Source organism: Dendrobates tinctorius, unplaced genomic scaffold, assembly GCF_039654945.1.
Source record: "Dendrobates tinctorius isolate UK_male_01 unplaced genomic scaffold, ASM3965494v1 ptg000011l, whole genome shotgun sequence".
Classification (NCBI taxonomy): domain Eukaryota; kingdom Metazoa; phylum Chordata; class Amphibia; order Anura; family Dendrobatidae; genus Dendrobates; species Dendrobates tinctorius.
This window is the reverse complement of record NW_027361679.1, coordinates 102961577-102986699: the sequence shown is the minus strand read 5'-3', so window position 1 is coordinate 102986699 and position 25123 is coordinate 102961577. Positions and strand designations below refer to the sequence as shown.

Below are 25123 nucleotides of genomic sequence, written 5' to 3'. Positions count from 1 at the left end.
ATGCAACTGGTATTCAAATTTTTCAGATTTTTCCCTCGGCTAAAGGTCTTTGCGCACTTCTTACAGATAATCTTGGCCTGATCATGAGGATTTTGTTCAAAAAAGTGCCACACTGCACTCTTCCTACTTTGGTAGACATTTTGCGGTCTAGCACGCTGTGATCTTTTGACCCTCTGGACAAGCTGTCCAGCAACTCTTTTGATTTTTGGAACCTGTCTTTGGAGTGCTCCGGGCCTGCCAGATAACAGCTGTTGCGATGTCGATGTCTGCTGTGGATGCTCCTCATCTGAGCTATTGGAAGCAGCACCCTCTTCCCCCAATGGATGCCAATCTGGGTCAACAACTGGGTCATCCATCACCTCCTCTTCAATGTCATGTGCACCTTCCTCTGTGTCACCGTGTATGGTGGTATAGTGTGCGGGAAGGGGCACCTGAGTCTCATCAGGGTCAGAATCTGGCTCTGTACACTGCGAGGACAATGTAGTGCGCTGAGTGAATGTACCAGCAGAATCATCTATCAGCGGCTGTGCATCAGTGCACTCCATGTCAGATTCATCTTGGCCTGGGTAATTCACCATTTGACTTGATAATCCAGGCATGGTATGTGAAAACAGCTCCATGGAGTAATCAGTAGTGTGGCCTGCGTCATCCTTCAATCTTGGTTGGGGTGAAGGACACAAGGAAAGGTGTGGTTCATGAACATGAGCCTCCAATGACGACTCAGTGCTTTAACTTTTTACAACTTCAGAAGAGGAGGCGATAGAGCTGGAGGCTGAGTCAGCAATGTAAGACAAAACTTTTTCCTGATGCTCTGGCTTTAAAAGCGGTTTGCCAACTCCTAGAAAACTAAGCCTTCGAAGCCTTATGGAGCCAGACGATGACGCAGGCTCAACACCTCCTGCATTCGGTCCTATTTTGCTCTTGCCACTACCATCAGATCCAACACCATCATTACCAGCTGCCAACCCCCACCCAATTCCACGGCCTCTTCCACCAGCCTTCCTCATTTTTTGTAGAAATGTAGACAAAATCCAACAAACTATATAGTAATGTAAAACAAGGTACAAGGTGTCTATAGGACAGGGGAGATTTTGAATTTCTGCACACACTAGTGGACACTGGACACTTTTGGATTGTGTGAGGCCCACTGAATATCAGAGCGCTATGTCACAGGCTCGATGGCACAGGTGTGAAAAAAGTGACTACAGGATAAGGGAGATTTTGAATTTCTGCACACACTAGTGGACACTGGACACTTTTGGATTGTGTGAGGCCCACTGAATATCAGAGCGCTATGTCACAGGCAGAAATTGGCTAGTGTATCACAAACTACAAGGTGTATGTAGAATTGGGCAGAATAGGAATCTCCCTAGAGTGTAGGTCTGTAAGAACGGAACAAGTCCTCCACTTATCCTTCCACAGTGACACACAGCTTCACTGTGGCCGTGATAACAGCCGTTACACGGTACTGAGAGGAGCATGCACGTACACGGCTGTCCGGTGTACGTAAAATTGTCAAGCTCCGTGTTTTTTAAGTATAAGGACTGACACACGCTGTCTCTCTATAGTTTTGAATGTGATCAAACAGCAAATATATTTAACTGTTTGAAATCTAGACAAAACTAGTAGGTGCAGGTCTGTAAGAACAGAACATGTCCTCGACTTATTCTCACAGAGTGACACACAGATAGCTTCACTGTGGCTATGATAACAGCTGTTACATGGTACTGTGTGAGGAGCGTACACCACTGTATGGTGTGAAAAAATGCACGCTCAGTACCTCAGCAGGACAAAAAAAAAAATTGGGATTGCTTTTAAAAAAGCAGTTTGCAGAGCAGTGGGTAAACAGCAATGCAGCTGTCAGGAAGCCTTAGAAGGCAGCCTAACAACCAACACCGCTGATCCACCACAATATAGCCTCCCCTTGCAGTGACTGGTGTGTTGTACAGGCAAAATTGCTAGCAGCAGAAGCAGTTTTTTTTTCTTCTTCCCTGCCTAACGCTCTCCCTACAGAATCAGCAGCAGCAACCTCTCCCTATGCTAAGATCGGCAGAAGTAAGATGGCGGTCGGCGTGCACGCCCTTTTATAACCCCTGTGACGCCCACCAAAGCAAGGCAATCACTTGCATGCCCTTCTGAAAGATGGTGGTGACCCCTGCCTATGTCATCACGTTGCCCACAGTGTCCGTGGATCCTGATTGGCTGAAAAAAAGAGCAAAACAAACTTTGGAAACGCGACTTTGGCGCGTAAGTCGCCGACCTCGTGGCCGACCTCATCCTAGGGTCGGGTTTCGTTTCATGAAACCCGACTTTGCCAAAAGTCGGCGACTTTTGAAATTTTTTGACCCATTTCGCTCAACTCTATGGGAGACACATGGTGCAGGATCATGGGGCAGGATGGATACGATGGAGACAGATGGGGAGATCATATGGGGCACAATGGATACTCACTCATGAGGGCGGGATGGGAGAACATATGGCTGAAGCCAGGAATAAGACACACAGGGGCCAGGATGGGGAATATTATTACCATAGGGGCTAATTAAGGGATATTATTACTGCAGTGATGTATTTATTTTATTTTTTGAGTATACTGTTTTAAATGGGGGAAGGTCCTGTTATTGTGTAGAGTGATGCTATGTTGCCTTTTTTTCTTCATGTGCTGTAATGTAGAAGTTGGGAAAAAATAAGTAATGTGTTCTGCAAGCGGAGCGCTAGATAACTGTGTTAATTCCTGCAGAGACGAGCCCTGGCTGTAAGACGTGATGACGATCTGTGCTGGATGAAAGATGAACAACAAGGATGAAGGACTTCACCTAAAGAAATCACTGGTCAGTTAGTGTGTGTTTCCTATACACTGACACTATGCACTGTATACTATATACCAGAGGTCCTGTGTATAATGTCACCAGTGATTACTGTATTACCTGTACATTATACACAGAGCTCCTGTGTATAATGTCATTGATCACTGTATTACCTGTACACAGACACTGCATACTAAGTACAGATCTCCTGTGTATAATGGCACTTATGGTGATAGTATTGTGTTTTTTTTATTACTGATCAGTATTGTAGTATTCAGTCACTATGTGGTGGTAATATGTGGTCTGGACATGGTGTTGCGGTATTTGTCCCTTGTATGTGCTATTATTTGGTCACTTTGTGGTGGTAATATGTGGTCTGGTCATGGTGCGGTGGTATTTGTCCCTTGTATGTGATATTATTCGGTCACTATGGTAGTAATATGTGGTCTGGTCATGGTGTGGCGGTATTTGTTCTTTGTATGTGGTATTATAGGTCACTATGTGGTGGATATTTGTGGTCTGGACATGGTGCGGTGGTATTTGTCCCTTGCATGTGATGCTATTGGTCATTTTAAAAATTGAAAAATAAATAAAAATATACCTAAATTGTATTGCATATTTTAACAAATATTTAATAGGATAGCGTAGAGTAGAGCTCAGCCAAAAGTGTTTACAGTGTTGTGATGGTGAGAAGTGGAGTTTTTCCAAGAGAGGGCGGTGAGACTGTGGACAGTTTGAGGGGTGGAGCCTGGGCGGAGTCTAAAGGGGGCCTCGAAAATTTTGCCAGTATGGGGCCCCAAAATTCCTAGTGGCAGCCCTGGTTACAGGCCACCAGTTTGTCATGTTCAACCTACTCTACCCTCTCTCAGCACAGCAGCCAGCCCTCAGTTCCACAGTTGTGGTCACGTGCCAAAGCTAAAAGCTTGAACTTCACCATCTCCAATCTGTTGGCCATAGAAATGCTGCATTTTCCCCTGGTGGGTACAGACAGTTTCCAAAAGCTGATGGCTGTCGCAGTCCCCTAGTACCAGTTGCCCAGTCACCATTACTTCTCTAAGAGAGCTGTGCTTGCACTACACCAGCATATCACAGACAACATCACCTGTTCCCTGAAAAATTCAACAAGATTTTAGACTGTGCGCACTTCCAGAGCAAGCACAACCATGCTAACTATTGGCATGGATTTGATTGGCTGGCACTGCACGTGACCCGGCCTGTATAAAGGCTGGATCACGACTGCCTCCACCATTTTGCTCTCGTTAGTGTAGGCATAGGATGCAGCTGGAGTGAGGGACAGATTCTGACTGCATTCTCTGAAAACACAATGCTGTGTGTGCTCTGCAACCGTTATATGTGCTATTTCTGTGGTAAAAGCATTTGTGTGCACTCTGCACCCGACGCCTGTAGGAGTACTTTCCAATAAGCAGCTGTGTGTACTATGCACCCCCCCACACCTGTAGGAGTATTATTAGAGATGGGTGAACTCAACCAGTAGTCACCAGGAAGTCCGTGTTACTGGTAAAATTTGGCGCCCCCAAACACCGGGTGTTTGCACGTGCATGACAGCTCGGCAAACACTGCTACTGGTAGGTGGTAAAATCATTACCGCCAGTCAGACAACCGAGGTTCCCATGCTGTCAAATGACAGCATGAGGCTGCAGCTGTGATCGGAGGTAAACTTTTTACCTCCGATCAATGACGCTGGCTAATGGGACTACAGCTTCCATCAGCCTTCGCCTGCTGCTGCTAATAATAGCGAGAGCAGGCGGCAGCTGATGGGAGTATTCATCAGCCGACGCCTGCGCTCTAAATAATTAAATTAAAAAAAGGTCTGGGTTGCCCTGTATTTTTGATAGCCAACCGCAAAAAAGTGACAGCTGGAGGCTGCAACCCTCAGCTGTCAGTGTTAGCAAGGCTTGCCATCAAGAATAGCGGGGTCCCCATGCTGTTTCTTTAATTATTTAAATAAATAATTTTTAAAAACTCCATGGGGTTCCCCATTTTTGACAACCAACCAAGCTAAAACAGACATCTGGGGGCTGATATTCTCAGGCTCACCTAATGCCCATTCCATTGAAGCCAAGATGCATCATCTAGGCTGAGAACCACTGGTAAAATGCCCTGCTGCGAGCGCACCATCAGTGACAATGGGTGATGTCATCGAGGTTACCGCTGGTCACAGAGGCTGCGAGGAATGAAGGGATGACTGGATGGATGGATGGCTGGCTGGCTGGCTCGATGGATGAGGGATGGCTGGAATCCATAGTGTCCCATGCCGTAATCCATCTGTGTGACATGTGCTCTTTAGCATGAATGGTGGCATGATGCAGCCGTTCATGCTGAGAAACAAGGAAGAATGAGCTGCAGCAAGTGGGCCCCTGCACTACAGTGATCATCACTTGCACAATGAGAAAAAGTCTCACGGTGCAGGGGTGAGTTCACCGCAGTTCACTGAAATATCTCCCAGTGAACTGCGGTGAACTCACAGCTGCATCATGAGACTTTTTCTCATTGTACAAGCCCTAATCTCATCGAGGTCACCACAGTTCATTGCCTCAGCTGGGAACGCAGCCTCAGTGACCGGTGGTAACCTCGATGATCTCACCGCTGGTCACTGAGGCTAAGCTAGCAGCAGCTCATTCATCAGTGGTTTTCAGCCTGGATGGTTGCAACTTGGCACCATCCAGGTTGAAAACTGTTTATCCCCAGATATGGATTACAGTGTGGCACAGAACGATGGACAGATCAAGGATATGGTTTTTTATTTTTGACTTATTACAAGAGACGGGGGCTTCAATGGAATGGGCGTTAGGTGAGTATAACTGTGTTTATTTTTAAATAAAAAAGTGTTTATTTAAAATAAAGGACTTTATTCTGGTTGTGTGTGTCATGACTCAGCTGTTGGGTGACCCGTGACCAGGGGCTCCTTCCCTGTCCCTAACACTAGGGGCGCACTAGCTTGACATATTCCCCGGGATACTTCTGATTGTGAAGATTCTGGGGTCACCACCCTTGTCTTATCTACTGAATCAGCCCTCTGTCTGTTCCCTTCCCTCACCCAGTGAAGAGGAGAGCTGCCATGCACTGCTAAACACCAACCCAACGAAAACAAGGCAACATGAACAAGGGGTAACTGAAAATACCAAGCATACAAATAATTACTCACATACAACAGAGGAATGCACCAGGGAGTGAAGGATGAGGAAAAAAAAAACAAAATTAGAGGAGGGAAGGGAATTATCACACGTGCTGGCATGTGCCAGGCATCAGACTGCATAGCGGCTGTTATCTGACGAGGGTAGACACATTCAGCTTAGATTCAGCCCCTCTGTGGGTCTTTTCAAGAGCAATAAAATCGGAAGGGAAAGCTTTGAAAAAACAAAGCAAAAACAAAGCAAGCAACAAAATAAAATGTCAACGGGACCAGGAATTCACAGCCAGTTTTCTGTGCCAGTACTTGCCTAGCCTCAAGCTGCTGCGATCTGACGAGGGCAGGAACATTCAGCTTAGTATGGCTGTTGACGGACAGTTAGCACATCTGCAGGTGTTTTCAGGAGGAATAAAATTGTAAGTAAATGTTTGGATACAAGAAACCCCCCAAAAAGAACAAAATCCAAACAACCAGCCACAAAAATGTCAGCGGAACTGGGCATTGCCAGCCAGTCTCCCTTTCCCGTACTTTCCCAGCCTCAAACTGCGTAGCGGCTGTGAGCTGACGAGGGCAGGCACATTCAGCTTAGAATGGCCAATGACAGACAGATAGCACCTCTGTGGGTCTTTTCAAGAGGAATAAAATCAGTAGGGAACGTTTGGATACAATCCTAGTGATGTGCGCACTTCAAAGGAAGAGGTGGTGGCCATGCTGCCACAACAGCACAACAAAAGAGGGAACAGGATGCAAAGGCATGGCGAGCAGCACCTAGCCAGTACATCAGCCTACTGCACACCATGCCGCTCTCATAAGCACACCAAAGACAGCTCAAAAAAAGCTTCCTGGAGTGGCATTTCTTCCGGGGATGTGCTGCCTACAAGCAACAGGTGGTTTGGATGCTGTGCTGTAAGACCCTAAAATGAGGCATAAATGTTCTGAACCTGAACACCACCTGTATGATGAGGCATCTGAATTCCAAGCAAGAAGTGCAGTAGAATACACACCTTAAAAACCATAACAGATTTGAGCCTCTTCCTGCTACCTCTTCTGCTGCAGTATCAGCCTCTTTCTCACGCTCATGATCAACACCTACCAACTTCCCGCATTTAGAGGATGTGACAGTATCAACACCACCACCAGTGTCATTGAGTATCTCCACATCGTCCCTTGGAAGAATTCAGCTTTCCATCCGCAAAATCCTTAAGAGAAAGTGGAGATACCAACTTAGCCACTCACAAGCCATGGACATGAATAACAGCATTTCAAAATTACTGACCTTTAAAATGCTGCCATTCAGGCTCGTGGGGATGGACAATTTAAAAAAACTGATGCCAGTGGCTATAACGCAGTATGTTCTTCCCAGCTGCCACTTACTTTTCCAGGCGGGCCATCCCTGCCATATACAAACATGTTGCGGACCAAATCAAGTGTGCCCTGTGCAAATGCCATCAGTGGCAAGGTTCACATAAGCACCGATACATGGACCAAGCATGGCCAGGGGCCTTACATCTCCCTAACTGCCCACAGGGTAAATGTAGTGGCAGCTGAGGCAGAGGCAGAAGGCGTTCTAGCTCATGTCCTAGGGAGTACTTTGCTAAAAGCCACTGTGTGTTTTATTAAACTCATATCTGTAAGAGTACTTTTACAAAAGCTTCTGTGTATTCTTGAACCCATATCTGTGGGAGTAGTTTGCCAAAAGCCGCTGGGTGTATTCTTGAACCAATATCTGTGGGAGTAAGGTGCCTTTAAGCCGCTGTGTGTACTCTGCCACCCCGCCTGTCGGGGTACTGTGGGCCATTGCCTGGGTGGGAAATTTGTTATCAACTTCTGTGGGGGAAATGTGGAAACATGCTCTGTAAGTGAAATTTTTAACTGGACTGCCGGTATCAAGCTTCGTTTCGGACTGCCAACTCAATCCAAGATCATACTACAAGCTATTCAACGGCGGCATTTGGAATGTACATTACTAGATCAAAATATTTTGGAGCTGTGGAGGTACTGTGCCCCCATGCTCTGTGAATGAAATTTGTAAGCTGCTTCTGAGGGGGCACTCTGACCCATGCTCTGTGGGTGAAATTTTTAAGTGGACTGGAAGTAGCAACTCTCAGTCTCTGTGGAAACTATTAAAATTTTTATGCTATTCATTTACTTCCTATTTTACCATGGTTGCTTTGGTGACAAAACCCCTTTAAGTAATTTCCCTATGCACTTTTGTTTGCAGGGCAATTGTCCTGCTCTTATCACCATTTAGCTTCCTTTTGCAGTCCCTAGCCCTGAATATGACAATTTTACAGTCATTTTAAAGCACCGAAGTTCGGGTCCACATTGACTCCTATTTGGTTCAGGCCCGTAGTTAAGTTCGAGGTAAAGTTCAGACCTGAACCAAACTTTTTACTGTATGTTCGTCGAACCTGGTGAACCAAAACATCCACAGGTTTGCTCATTTCTACTTGTAAGCACTGGTCAGGTTCAGCCACTGCTCTTAGATTGCTTGGGTGACCAGTTCCCTTGACAATCAGCGGTAAACTATAAAAATAAAAGTGGCACTAGCAAAAAGATGAAGGCATATTTTAATAAAAAGTTATTTGCAAAAATTGCTTAATTTTATAAGCACTTTACAAATGTCACCATCCTAGGAGATGGGACTAACCTTTTCAAAGAGTTTCCCCATTATTTATTAGTATAGTATATTGTTTGATGTGGTTTGAACTCATAGACAACACCTACACCGTCAACCCCACCGAGCCACCCACTGTGCATGGAAAATCTGCAATGAGATCTTCATCCTGAGTATTAATGAGGATCTGTAGGGGATGCCATAACGTAATGATATTTTTCAGATCTTCCTATGATGAGAAAATCCCTTACCCATTTTACTTTTTCATGTTCTATTTTTCTTTTTTAGTAAAGAAAGAAATTCATATTTACCATAAAATCTCCAGTCACCACAAGTGCCATCTTTCTGGCCAGCAAATTGTCTGTATGTTTTCGGAAGATGGTGTTGTCCAGAAGATTTTGCCCACTACCAGAGAGATTGTTGTTGTGCTCCCAGTATTCATCTAGGATATCACTGATGATGTAAGCAAACCAGGTTTCTTAATGTTAAAACAATGTACTTTACCATAAAAATATTACGCTATCATAAGCAGAATTTGTACTTTGTTAGGCAGAACAAGTTGTTATATTACTTCAAACTATAAATCATTTTAGTTTTTTGTACAGACACTTAGTAAACAGACTGTCTTGCTCCTATTCCACACTAGTAAACAGTAATATCTTAAAGAAGAACTCCCATTAAAGAGTTTATCCTCTTAATATATTGCAGTCATCATATTATATAGCACTGTGTACTTACAATTGCTCATTTTGCCTTTCTACCCAGCTAATAGTTTTGTCAGAAGTAGGAAAGAGTGAAGCGAACACTGATTGGCTGCAAGGCTCGTATGACATAATGTCACGCTAGCCCTGGGAGAGCCAGTGCCGACATTACTGGAACAGCGCCAGCATCAGAGGTGAGTATAGGTGTTATTATTTTACGTGGGGGAAATATAATAGTTGAGAAAGAGTTATCCGAGAAGTGGTCAACCCCTTTAATATTGCAATTATATACACCGTGAAAAGTCCTCAATTTAAAAAAAAAACTTTTTTCTATTTTGCGTTCGAAAATTCTTACATATGTGAGCATGTAAATTTCCATGCAAAGAAGCAGTAGGGTGGGCCCTCTGGAAACAATTCTACCTGTGGGCCCTAGGCAACCCAGTCTGAAACTGCCACAGTATATACAGTGGGGCAAAAAAGTATTTAGTCAGTCAGCAATAGTGCAAGTTCCACCACTTAAAAAGATGAGAGGCGTCTGTAATTTACATCATAGGTAGACCTCAACTATGGGAGACAAACTGAGGGAAAAAAATCCAGAAGATCACATTGTCTGTTTTTTTTTCATTTTATTTGCATATTATGGTGGAAAATAAGTATTTGGTCAGAAACAAGCAATCAAGATTTCTGGCTCTCACAGACCTGTAACTTCTTCTTTAAGAGTCTCCTCTTTCCTCCACTCATTACCTGTAGTAATGGCACCTGTTTAAACTTGTTATCAGTATAAAAAGACACCTGTGCACACCCTCAAACAGTCTGACTCCAAACTCCACTATGGTGAAGACCAAAGAGCTGTCAAAGGACACCAGAAACAAAATTGTAGCCCTGCACCAGGCTGGGAAGACTGAATCTGCAATAGCCAACCAGCTTGGAGTGAAGAAATCAACTGTGGGAGCAATAATTAGAAAATGGAAGACATACAAGACCACTGATAATCTCCCTCGATCTGGTGCTCCACGCAAAATCCCACCCCGTGGGGTCAGAATGGTCACAAGAACGGTGAGCAAAAATCCCAGAACCACACGGGGGGACCTAGTGAATGAACTGCAGAGAGCTGGGACCAATGTAACAAGGCCTACAATAAGTAACACACTACGCCACCATGGACTCAGATCCTGCAGTGCCAGACGTGTCCCACTGCTTAAGCCTGTACATGTCCGGGCCCGTCTGAAGTTCACTAGAGAGCATTTGGATGATCCAGAGGAGTTTTGGGAGAATGTCCTATGGTCTGATGAAACCAAACTGGAACTGTTTGGTAGAAACACAACTTGTCGTGTTTGGAGGAAAAAGAATACTGAGTTGCATCCATCAAACACCATACCTACTGTAAAGCATGGTGGTGGAAACATCATGCTTTGGGGCTGTTTCTCTGCAAAGGGGCCAGGACGACTGATCCGGGTACATGAAAGAATGAATGGGGCCATGTATCGTGAGATTTTGAGTGCAAACCTCCTTCCATCAGCAAGGGCATTGATGATGAAACGTGGCTGGGTCTTTCAACATGACAATGATCCAAAGCACACCGCCAGGGCAACGAAGGAGTGGCTTCGTAAGAAGCATTTCAAGGTCCTGGAGTGGCCTAGCCAGTCTCCAGATCTCAACCCTATAGAAAACCTTTGGAGGGAGTTGAAAGTTCGTGTTGCCAAGCGAAAAGCCAAAAACATCACTGCTCTAGAGGAGATCTGCATGGAGGAATGGGCCAACATACCAACAACAGTGTGTGGCAACCTTGTGAAGACTTACAGAAAACGTTTGACCTCTGTCATTGCCAACAAAGGATATATCACAAAGTATTGAGATGAAATTTTGTTTCTGACCAAATACTTATTTTCCAACATAATATGCAAATAAAATGAAAAAAAAACAGACAATGTGATTTTCTGGATTTTTTTTTCTCAGTTTGTCTCCCATAGTTGAGGTCTACCTATGATGTAAATTACAGACGCCTCTCATCTTTTTAAGTGGTGGAACTTGCACTATTGCTGACTGACTAAATACTTTTTTGCCCCACTGTAATTTCCTGTAGCGGACATGGGTGTCAAAAAAGCGACGCTCAGACGTGACTACTACCCTGCCCCTCATTACAAGGGAACCTAGGCAGCAGCATGGAAGAGCAGCAGGCGTTTTCTGGGTTAATATTTTCTTTTTTTTCTTTTTTATTTCAAAACATGCAAGGCCTTTTTACCACTTGAGGCCACATTCACACATTCAGTATTTGGTCAGTATTTTACATCAGTATTTCTAAGCTAAAACCAGGAATGGAACAACCAGAGATAAAGAATAATAGAAGCACATCAACACTTCTGTATTTTTCACCGACTTCTAGTTTTTGCTTACAAATACTGTACTTCAAAATCAGAGTCACACCAATTTGTGTGTCGCAACGTGACGACAAGATTTAGCACTGTCATATTGTGTTCTTCAGCCATGTCACAACTGTCATAGCCATAGTATTTGTGTACCCCAAACCTAAATCTGAATACTTAGTTAATTAGCAGCTGCAGTTTTTAATTTCTTTTTTAATTAGTGAAACAAAAAAACTATAGAGTGGGAATCATCATAACTGTACTGATCGGCAAAATAAACCACTATAATTATGATGCTACGGCCTCTGATGAAGCTAGAATGAAATGCACGTTGGGGCACTGGGACCACATTTCTATCAGTTCTTTCCACCATCAAAGGATGTAAGTGCTCCAATTTACACATTTTGAGTCTATAATTTTTACTATCTTATAAACTATACACATTAGGAAACACATCCAATTTAACTGCTAATATGACCAAGGCACTTTACAACTATTGGAAAGCTCCCTAGATTATCTATTTTACTATCTTATGCATGTATGGTTCTCCATTGCGTTACTCTGCTTTTTAATGTCACCAGTTTAATTACTGTGTTTTTGATTTATTACAATAATTGATTTTATTTTATGGGATATCAGTGCACCACTGATTTGTTCATTTGGAGGTATTATCTATAATTTTGATGAACCTTTCGCACTTGCGAACATACCTCATCCAGCTTGGGGGCCCTTTTGGGATTTTTTTTCTCCCTCCCCTGAGTTTTATCCCTGCACCTCTAATTTAAAGATAGTACATTAATCTAAACTTGTAATCTGGTGTGTTCTCATACTCTTAATCACTTAAGCGACACCGATTTGATGACGCAACAGCGACATCGTCAGCGATGTTGCTATGTGTGAAATGTAGCGGCGATGTGGCCCCCGCTGTAATGTCGCTGATCACGCTCGAACGTCCTGGGCCGTTTTTTGATCATTGGCGTCCCGCTGGTGCGCCTGAATCGCTGAGTTTGACACCCTTTATAAACGACGAGCGACCTCGTTGGCGACTCATATCTCTGCGGCGCAGGCGGGACTAGGTTGAATCGTTAAAGCACTACATTGTCATGTGGAGCTGTCCTGTGTGACGCGACCAGCAGGCCGGTAACTAGAACAACAGGACGCGGCACGTGATATAGTCGTGTGTGACACGACTCGCAGGCCGGTAACTAAAACAACAAGACAAGGGGTAGGGAAACAGTTACAACGGTGGGCCCTGCGATAGGGACAGGGGACGTGGAGACCTCCTGAACTCCCCTGAGTCAGTGTCCCTAATGCTCCTAACGTTCCCTATGCCGGTTCTGCACTGGGCGCCGATCACGAACCTATCGCCCTAGCACACCCTACACCTATCCCTTGCTAGGGAGCTGGGTGGCGCAGGCACTGGCCCCACCGCTGCACTAATACACACTACAGAAAAACACAAACAGGGAAACACCACTTAGCTTTACTCTGTTGCACTTGCTCCTGGCAACAGAGTCCACCACCAGCATGCAGCTCTCCTCCAAATCGCTGCCACCAAGCTCTGTCAGAGCTAAGGAAATCCCCTATGACTCCTTTCACACCAGGCTCTGTCAGAGCTGCTCTCCAGCTCCTTCCTCCACCAAGGATGGTTGAAATGAACACTATCACCAACACTGATTGCAACACCTGTGACTCTTTTATAGCAGAGCCAGCAATCACACCTGCATTCTAATCATGTGCACTTAACTAAGAAACCAGAGTGCAATGACGCTCACCACCACCGGGGGGAAACTTAGAAAGAACGACACCACAGTGCGATAATCCTAATGGCCACCGGGGGGCAAAAAACAAACCTTTAAGCACAGCTTAGGAAAATAAAAGGTTACCTGTGCTTTATATCATTCCTAATCCAGCATGGATCATGACAGTACCCTCCCCTTAATGAGGGGCCTCTGGACCCTCAAGACCGCTTCCCATCAGGGAACCACCTACAGCGGGGACGCCCAGCAGATCCAGAGTTCACCCCTGCAAATACCTGCACCTCAGGTTTATGACAAACGAGCCCGCTGGTATTGGGAACGTATGTTCTGGAGGCAACACACATCTCCGAAGCTCTGACCTGAGGAACGGGTTGTGTATGTGCATGTTTGGTATGCGCTGGCAACACTCCACAACACACTTCCACTGGATGTTTTTTGGTGGTCACCCATACATGCTCGTTCCTACACAGGTCCGGACCTGAACGTTTATGCCACTCGTTCGTTTGTCACCACTTGGAGAACTCTTTCTGGGATTGACAACAGAGGCGTCCCCCTGTGTCACCACACTTACACCCCTGCACCTCACCAGGGGGTACACCACCCTCCAACCCCTTCCACCACGAGGTCTGTGTCTCCCAGGGTTGGCCAATGGAGAGGGTTGAGACTTGCCCCTACTCTCCTGCAGCACATCTGCTGCCCTAACCGGAGAGGAAGGGGTCCATTGAAGAGAGACAGGAGAGACAGTAGTTCCTAGGCAGCAGCCTTCGCATGAGTGCCCCCAGCTGACCACTTCCCTCACCCGCCAATCTTTTCCCTCCGGTACCCCGCCAGCCAAGACCTCTGCTGACATGGTATTTTGGGAGGGCAAAATGGAGGAAATGTATACTCCCTGGTCGCCTCCCTCAAAGCGACCAGGGGAATGCAGCTTCTCAAATGGCACAGATAATTTGGCGTGCAATGGGCAAGCCAACAGGACATGACCAGTCTGCCCACAGTACAAACATGCCGACACCACTCCCCGAACTGTAGGCCGCTCCGAATACAACCTAGCTACTCTTACTTGCATAGGTTCGTCTGGAGACTTGGCACGAACTGGGCAGGCTCTCACGAAATGGCCCGGCTTCCCACAGGAAAAGCATACCCCCCAACCACCACGACGAGCCGCAGACACCCGCTTTTTTGTACCAACAACACCGGGCTGTATGGGTTCCGCCGTCCGCATTGGTGGGTCCTCCTCCCTAGAGAGGACATCAGGGGGCACATTTTGTGTATGTCTCTCCCTAAGGCGTCTATCCACCCGGATGGCAAGGGACATGGCGGCCTCCAGCGACCTGGGGGCGGCGTACTGCACCAGAGTATCCTGCAACTTTGGAGACAAACCCTGCACAAATTGACTCCTAAGTGCAGGGTCATTCCACTGAGTATTAGTGGCCCATCTCCTAAACTCTGAGCAGTACTCCTCAGGGACCTGGGCTCCCTGTTTACACCTACGGATTTGAGATTCCGCCAGGGTGACGCCATCATGTGCACTTAACTAAGAAACCAGAGTGCAATGACGCTCACCACCACGGGGGGAAACTTAGAAAAAACGACACCACGGTGCAATAATCCTAATGGCCACCGGGGGCAAAAACCAAACCTTTAAGCACAGCTTAGGAAAAAAAAAAGGTTACCTGTGCTTTATATCAGTCCTGATCCAGCATGGATCATGACATACATGCTGTGTGACAAGGTCCCAACGACCGCCGAGGTCATTATACAGATCGCTGATCGCTGCTGCGTCATTTAGGAGACCTGCCTGTTTGGCAGCTAACTAGCAACATGTAGCGATGCACAAACGATCTTTGCCAGGTCGTGTCGTTGTCGTGATCGCTGGTGCGTCGCTTAGTGTGACGGGGTCTTTAGGCAAGGGCTACATGGTAACTTTGTCTGTGAAACTTGTCACGTGACCAAGTTTCGCTCAGTGCCACTGTTAAATCGTTGCACAATATAAGTGAAGGGGGTCAAATTGTATATATATAATATCATAAAACTTTCTATATACAGTAAGTATAATTAACATTCAAATAGCCAGAGATTAAAAAGGTGAAAATATTACCAGATTTGCTGTTCATTCAGAATTTCCATGTCATCAGTTAGCAGTCGGCACGAGAAACCAATGTTGATTGCAGTTTCTGTTCAAAAAATAGTAGTTCAAAATCATATTAGGAATTTAATGGTATTGACTTTTTTTTAATTTTCCCTTGTGTGTGGAATTCTATTTGGAAATAACCTGCCATGTATATGTCTAATGTGTCTATAGACTATTATTTGTTAAAAAGATACTAAAGGTTGTCTTCTTTGCATAGATTTGGTCATGCTATTTGCTCAACTGAAGCTATCCAGTATAAAAGGCTCATTCAGACATAAGTGATTTTTATCATGCAAAAAGGACGGTCTGTTTCATCAATGTTTTGGATCAGTTTCTTCAGAGTTTGGGTTGTGTGACTATTTTTGCAGTTAATAAAAAAACGTGATTAGTGGCCCTGGTATAAGTAAGTATAACTAGCTGCAAAATAGGACAACAACCACAGTAGTCTAAAAGGATTAACAGTATAAAAATAAAATATGTTTGCGCTTTAGTTCAACATACATAGAGAGGAACAAAAGGAAATACCATCTAAGGTGGATTTAACTGCAGTTATCCACACTGCATCCCCAATTACATTTACTGAGTTTGAAAAATCCCACTTCATCTTGGCCTTACAATAATCCATCACTTAGTATAGTGATACTACTGGCATACTGGGTCCCTCTCTCTCCCATATGATTCTTGCTCATGTCCTTCTTTCTCTTTCTTCCTTGTTCCATTCTCAGTATAGCGCAAATATATTTTTTTATATTTTTGCAGCCAGAGTTTTATCAGAATTTCATCTTTTTCTAGGATGAAATAAATGATAAGCTACTAATATCAGTCTGTGAAAAACGGATAGCACACAGATGGCATCTGAGTGCAGTCCGATTTTTTTTCATGGACCCATAGGCTTGCATAAGAAAGATTGAACCAAGATTATGATGAAAATCAGGCATGTCTCCGTGATTTGGTGTGGACAACCCAGTCCGCAAAGAAAACAGATGTGAACAGCCCCATAGACTGTAATGGATACGAGTTATATCCGAAAAAACACGGATAGAATTCATACATGCAGGGCTGGTTTTAGGCATAGTGTGGCCCTATGCAAAGTTTAAAACGGGGCCCCAAATGCTAACATATTGCACATCACACAGAAGCATTTTGATTGTAGTTATATGCGCTGAGTTCAGGCCGCTAAATGAGTGTGATCGTCAATATTGAAATCGTTCAACACTTGTTTCCCGGCCTGTTTCCACCGTCTGAGAACGAATGATGGGGACAGAATGATCACTAATGGATCACTAACAGATCGCCATACAGTATCATGTTATCAGCAGCACATCTACAGTTTACACTGGCGATGTGCTGCTGAGAACAATGATTTTTGTTCCAGCATAAACAATCCAATCACTCGATGAATATGCAGCATTTTGTTTGTTTAGTATAATACACCCCATAGTCCTCCATATATTATATTGTACACCACAGTCCTCCATTTTGTAAAATGCACACCCTATAGTCCTCCATATAATATAATATGCCCCATAGTCCTCCATATAGTATAATACACTCTCCATAGTCCTCCATATAGTATAATACACTCCTCAGTCCTCCATATAGTATTATAGACTTCCCATAGTCCTCCATATAGATAATACACTCCTTATAGTCCTCCATATAGTAAAACACACTGCTCAGTCCTCCACATAGTATAATACACTCCCCATAGTGCTGCATATAGTATAATGCACTGCCATAAGTCATCTATGTAGTACAATTCACTTCCCAGAGTATAATGCATCCCATAGTTCTTCATATAGTATAATGTATCCCCCATAGTCCTTGACACAGTATAATGCAGCCCAAATATAGTATAATGCAGCCACTCCATAGAGCATAATGCAGCCACCCCACAGAGTATAATGCAACCACCCCACAGAGTATAATGCAACCCCGCCATACAATATAATGCAGCCCCCTCATATAGTATAATGTAGCCCCCTCATAGAGTATAATGCAATCATCCCTCATAGAATATAATATAATGTAACACCCCATAGTATATAACACAGTCTCCCCATAGAATATAATGTACCCCCCATAGTATATAACACAGCGTCCACCATAGAATATAATGTATAATGGACCCCCATAGTATATAGCACAGCCACATAGTATATAACACAGCCTCCCCAAAGAATATAATATACCCCCAATAGTATATAGCACAACCCGCATAGTATATAGCACAGCCTGCATATTATATAGCACAGCCCACATCTCCCTCCCCCCCCCCGAGAATGGCCCCCCAGTCCAGTACTCACTGTTATAGTAAAAAAAAACCACAAGCAAGAATTACCTGATGAAATGAACTGGGGTGGGTTGCTGACTGCTGGAACCTTTGCCCGTCATTTCATCAGGTAATTCTCGCTTCTCCTGCTAATTTGCTTTTTAGGCGTCATATATCAGTCGAATTATGGTGAATCATCACCTGTTATCTCATAAAGACCTGTGTATTTATTTATCTGTTACTTGATGGATGGAGCTTGAATAAGATATTTTTTTGGCGGTGCTCTCTTATTTGCCATACATTGCCATGCACTACATGCACTTTGTGACAATTTAGGAATTTAATGCATGCATTTCATGATATTGTATAGGTTCTGATTGTACAGCAACCCTTTGCTATCCATGCGGTGTGCGGTTTCCACACGTTATTGTCCACTTTCCCCCCATTTGTATCTGGATTTGTCTTAACAATAAAATTATTGATTTTACTTTGGACTTATAGTCGCTTTTTTGGAGCTTGGCTCAGTGTGTTACCTTACTGCCCTACAGCATAGAGTTGCATGTACTTTAAAAATTCCCCTTTGCCAAACAACTTTTCACCTCTTGACACTTGGTGTGACAGCTCCATTTCATTATTAGCGAGTACTAAAATGCTTGAGTGCTTGGTAATGGAAGTCTATGGGAAACTCGACAATTTTTCTGGCAGACCCTAACAGGAGGGCTGAATGGGTAGGAAAATCTCTGAAATGGATGTAAACAGCGCTCAAATGGAATTGGAACAGCATGAGGAGACACGTGGAGGCATGTGGTCAGAGTATTACTCCACTTTTACGGACTCACAATAAAACATACCAAACAGAAGATAAAGTGATCAAGCTTTGTCAATGGAAGATCCGTGTGATGTGGGGAAGGCACAGGCTACATTAAAAGTGACAGCTGCTGCGTGGCCAGACATCTTGCCCTTATCTGAGCCCAGGTAGCCCATGGAATCAACTTAAGGAGGAAGGGAGCAGTGTCTGCAGCCTGCGAGCCTCAGATTTGGCTCAAATCTGTGGACAATCAAAATAAAACCGCATTTATCTAATGGATGAAAGGCCCAAATTCATCTCTTGTGTCAGATGACTGAAGCTCCTTGTTGTGCCAGTTGTACACCCTAGTTGCCTCGAAACTGCGACTCCTTTTGTTAGCCACAGATAGCCAAAAGTTTGGTTTGGCCCAGGGGAAGACACTGACAGCTTTGGGCTCCTGTGCAAGAATTGTGGCTGGGCCCCCCTCCCTGCCCGTCACACTGCTTATCCCCTTCATGACCCAGCCTATTTTGACCTTAATGACCTGGCCATTTTTAGCAATTCCGACCAGTGTCCCTTTATGAGGTAATAACTCAGGAACGCTTCAACGGATCCTAGCAATTCTGAGAATGTTTTTTCGTGACATATTGGGCTTCATGTTAGTGGTGAATTTAGGTTAATAATTTGCGTTTATTTGTGAAAAAAATCGGAAATTTGGCGAAAATTTTGAACATTTTGCAATTTTTAGATTTTGAATTTTTATTCTGTTAAACCAGAGAGTTATGTGACACAAAATAGTTGATAAATAACATTTTCCACATGTCTACTTTACATTAGCACAATTTTGGAAACAAAATTTTATTTTGTTAGGAAGTTATAAGGGTTAAAAGTTGTCCAGCGATTTCTCATTTTTACAACAAAATTTACAAAACCATTTTTTTAGGGACCACCTCACATTTGAAGTCAGTTTGAGGGGTCTATATGGCTGAAAATACCAAAAAGTGACACCATTCTAAAAACTGCCCCCCTCAAGCTGATCAAAACCACTTTCAAGAAGTTGAAACTGGCACACAAGAATACTGAACCAGAACTACATCTACGCATGAATATGCTGGCAAACTTTTTAAAAGTTGAAAACAGTAAGGCATGATTCATTTAAGGATAAATTTGTTGTCCACTACTAGGACAACTTTTTTTTTAAACTAAATGTTCGACCCCGATAAAATAATAAAGAATATATTCCCCTCCCATGCCGGCTCAGTACTCGCGGTGTCGGTACTCGTTCTCACTGGGCCTGTGATGTAGTGTTGCAACAAGTATTACGGCGCCCAATAAGCGCTGGCGTCACTGTCTCTGTCTTCCTACGAACAGAACATGAAGAGGAAGACAGGGCTGCAGGTCATTCCAGACTTCCTTTTCATGTTCAGTTTGTCTGAAGGTGGAGACAGTGAAGCAGCATTGTTATGAGTTCATTTTCTCCTTCACCTCTGATGTCTGATGAACTCCCTCTGCTGGTGAAAGGAGGTAGTGAAATTGATCTGGATGGGAAGAACCTGTCATCTGAACAGGTGGAGTGTGATTGGACATCCGGAATTTCTGAGTGGATATAAGGCAGCCGACGCCCTGCAGCGTTGCTGGTGATCCTTTCTGCTCTGAGCTCTGGCATCCAGTTTAGTTCCTGTCTACTAAAAGCTAAGTTTTTGCTCTGCTATTTTTCCATGCGATTTTGTCTGTTTGCTTGGTGTTTGTGTTCAGCCTGCCCTGGTTGGGACGGGCTGAACTCCATTTTTGTCTCTGATCAGTTGATCTCTTTGCTCTGTCTTCAGAATATACCTGAGTGCTGATATAGAGATTTTGAAGTCTAGTGACTTCAGGGCCTTTTATATCAGACGTGCTGGACATTATTTTTGGCAGGATTTTTTGCGTGATTGCAGCCAGCATCTTTTCTGTCCTTTCCTATCTAGTTAGTTGGGCCCCATCATTTGCTCAGCCTGTCTTTCTGTCTGCGTTTGTGTTTTCATCTGTTTTTCAATGACAATATATGTTGGGGGCTGTCTATTGCTTTGGGGTCTGCTCTGGGGCAGTTTAGATTTCCCCTTTCTTTCTTTAGGCTTATTTAGCTCTCCGGCTGTGACGAGGGGTCTAGGGCACCGTAGGAACCCCCCACGGCTACTGTTAGTTGTGGTGAATAGGATCAGGGGTCTGCAATCTGCTAGCTACCAACCTCTCCGGTATTCTGGACTTAGCTTGTGTTTTTGTTTTTTCCTCCTCCAGTGACTCATTCATAACACAGCATGGAATGGGCGCCAGGCATCACGTGTCATTTCACCTCATCACAGCCCAGGGCCACGAGTGTCGACACCACTATAACAGAGCCGGCACGGGAGGAGAGTATGGGCTTTATTATTTTATCTCTTCAGGTGTTTCACAGCAGCAGAAGCAACATGGAAGGAACAAATGAACATTTAACTTTTTAGTCACAAAAATGAACTTTTAGCAAAAATTTTTTTATTTTTCCAAGGGTAAAAGGAGAAAGTGGACCCCAAAAGTTGTTGTCCAATTTGTTCTGAGTATGCTTAAACTCCATATGTGGAGGGGAACCACTGTTTGGGTGCACGGCAGGGCTCAGAAGGGAAGGAGCGCCATTTGACTTTTTGAAAGGAAAATTAGCTCCAATCGTTAGCGGACACCATGTCGCGTTTGGAGAGCCCCTGTGTGCCTAAACTTTGGAGCTCCCCCTCAAGTGACCCCATTTTGGAAACTAGACCCCCAAGGAACTTATCTAGTTGCATAGTGAGCACTTTGAACTCCCAGGTGTTCCACAAATTGATCCGTAAAAATGAAAAAGTACTTTTTTTTCTTCACAAAAATTTTATTTTAGCCTCAATTTTTTCATTTTCACATGGGCAACAGGATAAAATGGATCGTAAAATTTGTTGGGCAATTTCTCCTGAGTGCACAGATACCTCATATGTGGTCATAAACCACTGTTTGGGCGCACAGCAGGACTCAGAAGGGAAGGAGCTCCATTTGAATTTTTGAATGGAAAATTAGCTCCAATCGTTAGCGGACACCATGTCATGTATGGAGAGCCCCTGATGTGCTTTAACATTGGAGCTCCCCCACAAGTGACTCCAGTTTGTAAACTAGACCCCCCAAGGAACTTATCTAGATGTGTGGTGAGCACTTTGAACCCCCAAGTGCTTCACAGAAGTTTATAAAGTTGTTGTCCAGTTTGTCCTGAGTACGCTGGTACCCCATATGTGGGGGGAACCATTGTTTGGGCACATGTTGGGGCTTGGAAGGGAAGTAGTGACATTTTGAAATGCAGACTTTGATGGAATGGTCTGCAGGCGTCATGTTATGTTTGCAGAGCCTCTAAAGTGCCTAAATAGTAGAAACCCCCTACAAGTGACCCCATTTTGGAAACTAGACCCCCCAAGAAACTTATCTAGATGTGTGGTGAGCACTTTGAACCCCCAAGTGCTTCACAGAAGTTTATAACGCAGAGTCGTGAAAATAAAAAATAATTTCTTTCCCACAAAAATATTTTTTTAGCCCCCAATTTGTTATTTTCCCAAGGGTAACAGGAGAAATTAGACCCCCAAAGTTGTTGTGAAATTTTATACCCCATATGTTGGGGTAAACCACTGTTTGGGCACATGTCGGGGCTTGGAAGGGAGGGAGCACTGTTTGACTTTTTGAACGCAAAATTGTGTGGAATCAGTGGTGGCGCCATGTCGTGTTTGGAGACCCCCTAATGTGCCTAAACAGTGGAAACCCCTCAATTCTAACTCCAACCCTAACCTCAACAGACCCCTAACCCTAATCTCAACCCTAACCATAACCCCAACCACAAGCCTAACCCTTATCCCAACCCTAACCCCAACACACCCCTAAGCCTAATCTTAACCCTAATCCCAACCCTAACCCTAATTCCAACCCTAACCCTAATTCTAACCCTAACCCTAATGGAAAAATAAAAATACATTTATTTTCTTTATTTCATTATTTTTCCCTACCTATGGGGGTGATAAAGGGGGGGTTTATTTACTATTTTTTTATTTTGATCATTGTGATAAGGTTAATCACAGTGATCAAAATGAACCTGGATGCATGAATGAATCTGCCGGCCGGCAGTTTCGGTGGGCGCACTGAGCATGCGCCCGCCATTTTGGAAGATGGTGGCACCCATGCTGGAAGACGGAGGGACACCGGGACTCAGGAGGTACTTGGGGGGGAATTGGAAGGCGGGGAGCGGAGGGCAGGGGAGGGGGAGCAAATCCTGACGGCGGCAGCAGATCGCCGTCGTCAGTCGGTGGCGGGGGCAGATCGTGGTCTCCAGCCATGGACGATGATATTGTAGCATCGGTCATGGCTGGATTGTAATATTTCACCAAGTTTAATTGGTGAAATATTACAGTCGCTCTGATTGGCTTTTGAAAGTGAAACAGCCAATCAGAGTAATCGTAGCTACGGGGGTCAAAGATACCCCCCCGGGGTGAAGTACAAGTCCTCCTGTACCTGCGGGTCGGGTGATCTTTCAGTGACCCCAGTCACCCGACCCACAGGAACTCGATTTCTACCATGACGCCTACGTAGGCATCAAAGGTCGTAATGGCACAAATTTTCATGACGCCTACATAGGCGTCATAGGTCGGGAAGGGGTTAAGATGAGGGTAAGCTGGCCATAGGACCCCCAAATCCTCAGGCTCCAAGCAACAAGCCAGATTGCCCTCATTATTACCGCACTGCAAGCAGGGGCGTACTGTATATAGAAATCACAGAGCCCCATAGCAAAAGTTCTATTTAGACACACCTACTAATATACAGCGGTTTCAAAAAGTGTTTGCCCCATCCTGATTTCCTATTCTATTGCATGTTTGTCACAATTAATAGTTTCAGATCACCAAACAAATTTTAGTATTAAACAAAGATAGAACAAGTAAACACAAAATGCAGTTTTTAAATGAAGGTCTTTATTATTAAGGGAAAAAGAAATCCAAGCCTACAGGCCTTATGTGAAAAATATGATTGCCCCCTAAACCTAATAGCTGGTTGGGCCACCCTTATCAGCAACAACTGCAATCAAGCATTTGCAAAAATGGTCAATGAGTCTTTTACAACGCTCTATAGGAATTTTTGCCCACTCATCTTTGCAGAATTGTTGTAATGCAACCACATTGGAGGGTTTATGAGCATGAACCGCCTTTTTAAGGTCATACCACATCTCAATTGAATTAAGGTCAGGACTTTGACTGAGCCACTCCAAATTCTTAATTTTATTTTTCTTAAGCCATTCAAAGGAGAACTTGCTGATGTGTATTGGATCATGGACCTGCTGCATAACCCAAGTGCGCTTCAGCTTGAGGTCACGAACAGATTGCAGGACATTCTCCATCATGTTTTTTGGTAGACAGTAGAAATCATGGTTCCATTTACCACAGCAAGTCTTCCAGGTCTTGAAGCAGCAGCACAGACCCAGATCATCACACTACCACCACCACATTTTACTGTTGCTATGATGTTCTTTTTCTGAAATGCTGTGTTACGTCTACGTCAAATATAATGGGACATGCACCTTTCAAAAAGTTCTACTTTTGTTTCGCAGTCCACAGAGTATTCTCTCAAAAGTCTTGAGGATTATCAAGATGTTTTCTGGCAAAACTGAGATGAGCCTTTATGTTCATATTGCTCAGCAGTGGTTTTTCTTATTCTTATGGTGGAGTCATGAACACTGAGGCAAGTGAGACCTGCAGTTCTTTGGATTTAGTTGTAGGGTCTTTTGTGACCTCTTGGATAAGTCATCTCTGCACTCGGAATAATTTTAGCCTGCCGGCCACTCCTATGAAGATTCACCACTGTTCCATGTTTTCACCATTTGTGGATAATGGCTCTTATTGTGGTTCAAAAGAGTCCCAAAGATTTGGAAAAGGCTTTATAATCTTTTCCAGACTGATAGATCTCAATTACTTTATTTCTCATTTGTTACCGAATTTCTTTGGATCTCGGCATGATGTCTAGTTCTGAGGACCTTTTGTTCTACTTCCCTTTTTCAGGCAGGTCCTATTTAAGCGATTTACTGATTGACAACAGGTGTGTCAGTAATCAGGCCTGGGTGTAGCTAGGGAATTTGAACTCAGCTTCCCAAAGGTGTGATAAATTACAGTTAATTTATGGTTAATGAGGGGAGAGGGGGTAATCACTTTTTCACAAAGTGCCCTGTAGGTTTGGATTTCTTTTTCCCTTAATAATGAAGACCTTCATTTAAAAATTGCATTTTGTGTTTTCTTGTGTTATCTTTGTCTAATATTTAAATTTATTTGGTGATTTGAAACATTTTAGTGTGACAAACAGGAACACTGTTGGTTTATTATATAGACAGCATAAACCAACATGAAGGGAATAGTAAACACATCCCTTAAGGCAAAACAGGAAAACAAGGGGAGGCTACAGAGGAGGTTGCAGTAGTCAAGGTGGGAGATGATGAGGGCATGGACTAGGGTTTTTGCAGATTCTTGGTTGAGGAATGTA

General features: G+C 44.0%; 1 protein-coding gene across 1 annotated transcript in view; it reads right to left on the bottom strand.

Moving 5' to 3' along the window:
- Nucleotides 1–25123, bottom strand: part of ATP8B3 (ATPase phospholipid transporting 8B3) — an 807548-nt gene that overhangs the window by 222733 nt on the left and 559692 nt on the right. Inside the window, exons 21-22 of the mRNA XM_073545649.1 lie at nucleotides 15498–15573; nucleotides 8887–9028 (exon numbers count right to left, since the gene is read on the bottom strand). Of these exons, the coding sequence (XP_073401750.1) occupies nucleotides 8887–9028; nucleotides 15498–15573 (218 nt within the window). The remainder of the gene's footprint in view (nucleotides 1–8886; nucleotides 9029–15497; nucleotides 15574–25123) is intronic.